The sequence below is a fragment of the Cebidichthys violaceus genome, unplaced genomic scaffold, assembly GCF_023349555.1.
Source record: "Cebidichthys violaceus isolate CVI_PGR_0920_01 unplaced genomic scaffold, fCebVio1.0.p SCAF_4, whole genome shotgun sequence".
In the NCBI taxonomy this organism is placed as follows: Eukaryota; Metazoa; Chordata; class Actinopteri; order Perciformes; family Stichaeidae; genus Cebidichthys; species Cebidichthys violaceus.
In genome coordinates this window covers 857501-862790 of record NW_027176594.1, presented here as the reverse complement: position 1 = coordinate 862790, position 5290 = coordinate 857501, and the positions used below count along the sequence as shown (strand labels likewise).

Here is a 5290-nt window from a genome sequence, read left to right as displayed (position 1 = left end):
AGGATTTCAGCAATGCAAACGGCCTCAATTCAACCTCTGCTACAGCTCTAACGTGTGTGTGTGTGTGTGTGTGTGTGTGTGTGTGTGTGTGTGTGTGTGTGTGTGTGTTATATGAGGACTAAACACTGGGCCTGTTTATTTTATTTTTGTAACTTTTTTTCTGAACCCTCGTTTGTTTGTTTGTTTGTCTCCTGGTACCGTCATGCTGTGTGTGTGTGTTTGTGTGTGTCAGATCAATCATGTCCTCACTAATGAACATTAAATCTGAATCCAGATGTGTCTTTTTAAAAGTCATCCTCTGTGTCGCCACCTGCTGGACAGACGATGTAAGAACCGAGTCCGGCTCACAGACTGATACGTGTGCAGAATAATAATGCATACAGTGCGGTTGTCTTTATGCATTATGTTGTTTTTACTACACATGTATCTTTATGATACACCGGTTCTGCCGTTGGTACAAGTATTCACACAGTTTTCTACTAATTTAACTTCACAAATGTCTTTAAGATTTAATTCTTGGTTGTTTTTTTTTGTCCGTTTTCTGAGATCTTCCTGCAGCCGATTCGCCGACATTTACAATTTATTGAAACTATTTTTATACAGACGTAAAGACGTCATCGTTGAAGATGAATACAAACAGATAAAAGAGAGAGAGTCTGTTCTTAAATCCACTTTAACTGGAGCAGAGTATTTGAGATCTTTGCGACAGTGATTGGATAACCAAAACCTAAATTCATATTTCACTCTTAGAAGGTGTTTCTCCAGACTTGTAGCTGTTTTCAGGTCGATGGGTCGTTACACGTTGAAGTGATCGGTGGTTCATGGCTCTGCTGTGCTGCAGGTTTCTTTACTGGACATCAACAGAGGAGGACGAGGTCGTTGGTGACTCCGTGCCTTTTGATGCAACGTGACTTTGTTCTTCTGAAAATCATATTTGAATGTTGAAAATGAGGATTCAGCTCTGAGGGGGGGGGGGGGGGGGTCCACTTTAGTAATTTTATTTTCTACATTAAATGGGAATTATCTCATCTTTGTCTTCTTGTCTTTAATTTATTATAGAATATTCTCAAGTTAATTATCTATTTTCTGCTTCATACTTTCAAAACTTTTTAATGGAAATTTTATAATAACATGACGTATTATTGAACAAAAAAATATAATAAAAAATGTGCCATTCACCATCTCTACTTCTTTATTAGGTCTTTAATTATTAAATTAGTGGAAAAAGGGATAAAGTAACAGTTACATTTAAACAAATATGAATTGATTATATTAATTAATACAGAATACAGAAGTAGAAACAGTAAATGACAATAAAAAAATCAATCTTTAATTAAAAAATAGTTTTTAATTGACTAATTTTGTAAATGTTTTTCAACTTTGAGTTTTAATGCATCATCTACATATACTTTTTTTTAAATAACTAATCTAGTAAAACTGTATTAATGTAAAAGTCTATAAAGTTATTCTCCGGCCTCAATAAACGTTTATTTAAAACTAAAACTTTATGAAGCGTTCCAGTCAGAAGAGCTCGGTTTGTTTTTTGAAGAGTGACCTGAACACAGAAGAAACAGAAACGAGCAGAGAAGATATCTATTTTAATTTCTTGTGTACACTAAAAGTAAAATTTACACACGTATCGTCTCAAAAGAACCCGGGCATGCACACAACCTTTTGACAGGCTCTTCAAGTGATTCAGTTTTTTTCCATAGGAATTTTCCCGTACATTTTACAGTCCATAGTTTAACTGTACACAGTCTAAAGCCACAGTGAACTATGATTACATCCATTTCATCTTTACAATGTGCAAAATCCTCCTGGGAGACGGGGCCGACAGTAGTATGAGCAAAAAAAAAAAACAATAATAAAAATTAAAGAAATATTGCAAAACATGAGCAAATAAGAGCCGCAACAACAAAAAGCACTTCATATCGGGACAGTGTACGCGCGCGCACACACACACACACACACACACACACACACACACACACACACACACACACACACACACACAAGCAGAAATTGGTCCCTTGATTCCCTTCTGATGCGAGTCGACCTTCACTGCAGAGAAACTTAAGTTTCAGTGGTTTTAACCAAAAAGAACAAAGAAAGAAAAGTCCTGTTTTCACCCCTCCAAAACAAAAGAACAGAACACACAGAGAGAGAGAGAGAGAGAGAGAGAGAGAGAGAGAGAGAGAGAGAGGAGCCGCGTCTTTATCCACAGCAGCTGGAACACGTGTCAATAATAGATCGACGTGGAATTTAAAATAAAAGCTCCGCGTCACAACACCGGCGTTTCCCCAAACTAAAGAATAAAAAACATCCTGCGCTCTAGAGACGGCAGCGGTGAGGAGGGCGGGGCTTAACTTATGTTTAAAAAAGAAAAGAAAAGAAAGAAAGAAAGAAAGAAAGAGTGGGTTAAAGAAAAGTTAAAAATCTAAAAACTAAGGCCTTCAAACACGATGAGGGGACGGAAACATTCAGCTGGATTTTGCAGGCAGTGTGGTTTCAAGTCGATAAATATATATTTATATATATATCTATATATATATAGATATATAGAGAGAGATCCTATAGATGTTTATAAATGTATTCATTTAAACTTACATATATTCCACTTCATTTTTGATTCAAAGAGCTTCAGCCAGTGTTTCCTTCACAGACACGAACACACTCCCACCACAGAGACGACACCGTCCAGAGAAGCGTCCATTAAGAACAGAACGAAACGAACAGAAACACTTAATCCCTGATTATGTACACGATGATTCTCCTACACCTTCCACCTACACCTTCCACTGTCAATGACCAACGACTCTCCTTCTGTTACATGTGCAGGTCGTCCTTCACGTCGCAGCTCCTGTGATCATAAATGCTTTGCTTTATTTAAAAGAAGAAGAAGAAGAAGAATGTATAAGTTGAAAAACAAAAGCGCAAATTAAAACAAATAAATTAAAAAAAAAAAGTATGAAAGGGAGGAACTAAGCTGCTGCAAGAGAAGAAGAAAGAAAGAAAGAAGGCGAGGACAACTTGTTAAGATGGGCCCAGTCGGCGGGGGGAGGGGCCAGTGGGCAGAGTGGGCGGGGTTTAGGGGATGATGTCAGTGTGAGGGGGGGTTCAGTCCGGCGTGGCCTGGCAGCCGAGCGGCGTCAGCGTGGCGGGGAACATCAGCACCTTGGCCTGCATGAAGGAGAGATCGGGCAGACCTGCGATCACTTTGGCCGCCTCGTCGCTCAGATTCTCCTCTTTCCTCGGCTTCCTGTCAGAGTCACAACACAACACACACACACACACACTGTCACACACACCACCAACACACCAACACGTCACATGACCCTCTTTGCTCCTCTCTGAGCTCTGACCTGGTGGACGTGCTGGTCTTCTCCATGGTGGACATCAGGCGGGCGAAGGCGTCGGCCACCCGGCTGCCGGAGCCGCCGGAGTCCAGCTTGGCCGTCGTCAGCTCGTAAAGCTCCGGGTCGACCCCTGAAACGAGGAGACGAGAGAGTGAGAGTGAGTGAGAGTGAGAGTGAGAGTGAGAGTGAGAGAGAGAGATAGAGAGAGAGAGAGAGAGAGACAGGGAGAGAGGTGGACCTAAAGAGGAGGAGCAGCTGCTGACCTGGGATGGAGGGCGAGCTGGTGGAGCCTGAATCCTCCACAGACCAAAGAAATCCAGGTTTAACAGAGACGAGCCTCCGCTCGCTGCACAGCAGCAGAGGTTAAACCACACAGACAGACAAAGAGAGAGAAGAAAGAAGAAGAAGAAGAAGAAAGCAGAAAACATGCAGCAGTGTCAGTGATCAGAGTCGGCTAAAGGTTAGACAGGTTTGACCACAAGTCTTCATGCAGAGCGGCCATGTTGTTTTCATGACTAACTGGTTATTGTGGATCGTTCCTTTAATGAAGAAAGCGGTTTGTTTTCTTCATACATTTCCATACTGTGTGGAGGAAACAAACAGTGGACTGAAGCGTCTACAGACTTTAAGGAAACAGTACGAGGAGTTAGGAAAGTGTGAGAAGAATAAGACGAGGGGGGGGGGGGGGGGGGGGGGGGGTGTTAGAGGCTGGAGGTCTCCTACCGTCCAGAGGGTTGGTAAGGCCACTGCTGCTCCAGTCGAACTGGACGGGTGGGAGCGCCTCCTGCTGGACGAGATCAGACGGTCAGTTAATACATCACATAGAGCCCTGCTGTCGTCCACTGTGTTGTGTGTGTGTGTGTGTGTGTGTGTGTGTGTGTGTGTGTGTGTGTGGGGGGGGGGGGGGGAGGGGCCTCACCTGGACCGTGTCCGAGGGACAGGAGCTGGTCTCTGCTGGAGCCACCGGAGGCGCCTGGCTATAGAGGCGATCATCTCTGCTGCAGAGACGGGCTTCACAGGCTCTTTGGTTGGTTCCAGCATCCCCTGAAAAAAAACAACAACAACAGAGAACGTCACGGAACTTCTTCCACCAAGAACCAGAACGAGCAGAACTGAATCTCGTTTAAAAGGGGAAATATAGAGCGTTAAATCAGACCAAAACGCTTGTTTACTTGTGCAGAATGTTAAAGAATTTCACAGGCGGTGACGTTAGGCTGATGCTTTTGTGAGCCCAAAACCAGAAGATATTGACTATATGACTTAAACTCCATCATCCTATTTGACGACTACGAATGATAATAACTATTTCCAGTAACACTGAAGATGAGGAAACAGGTGAACACGACTCACCAGGCTGGCGGCGTACATGGGCACGATGACCGGCTGCTTCTTCTGTCCCGTGAACAGCTGCACACATTAAAGCATCACATTGAAACGGGTCAGAACTGTTCTTACGTTCGATACGAATCGAGCTGCTCGTCTGAAGCGCAGACCGGGAGCCGGCGGGGACCCAAGACTTACGATGTTCCGGGTGTCGATGCCGAGGCAGCAGAGCAGCGCTTTGTTGCAGTAGGAGCCCCCCCACTGGTACCGGAGGCCCACCGCCTCGTGGATGTCCTGAAGCTGCGTCCACACGCCGCCCCGCGCAGACCTGAGAGACGCAGCGGAGACTCTAAATGGACCATGATCTACTGAATGAACATCACGCTGAAGACTTGAGACCATGAACTCATGTTTACAATGTTTACTGAGGGAATAAAATGAAATCTTTCATAAATAGAAATATGAAACAGAAAAGATGCTCAATTACAGTTCTCTCGTTTAAACACAAAACTCACCCGTTGCACGGCGGCGACGACGACGACGTCTTCTCCTCCTCGGCCCCCGGCTGAGGTCGGTCCTCCGGATGTCCCAGCAGGACCCTCAGGGACGCC

The 5290-nt window shown here is 44.2% G+C and overlaps 1 protein-coding gene across 1 annotated transcript in view; it reads right to left on the bottom strand.

The window, feature by feature from the left end:
* Nucleotides 1-2788: 2788 nt before the first annotated feature.
* Nucleotides 2789-5290, bottom strand: part of aftpha (aftiphilin a) — an 8195-nt gene continuing 5693 nt past the window's right edge. The window contains 10 exon segments of the mRNA XM_068727422.1: nt 2789-3259; nt 3363-3486; nt 3620-3661; nt 3664-3702; nt 4080-4140; nt 4276-4334; nt 4337-4400; nt 4707-4763; nt 4878-5007; nt 5195-5290. The exon segment at nt 5195-5290 is cut by the window's right edge and continues 80 nt beyond it. Of these exon segments, the coding sequence (XP_068583523.1) occupies nt 3118-3259; nt 3363-3486; nt 3620-3661; nt 3664-3702; nt 4080-4140; nt 4276-4334; nt 4337-4400; nt 4707-4763; nt 4878-5007; nt 5195-5290 (814 nt within the window). The 3' untranslated portion in view covers nt 2789-3117.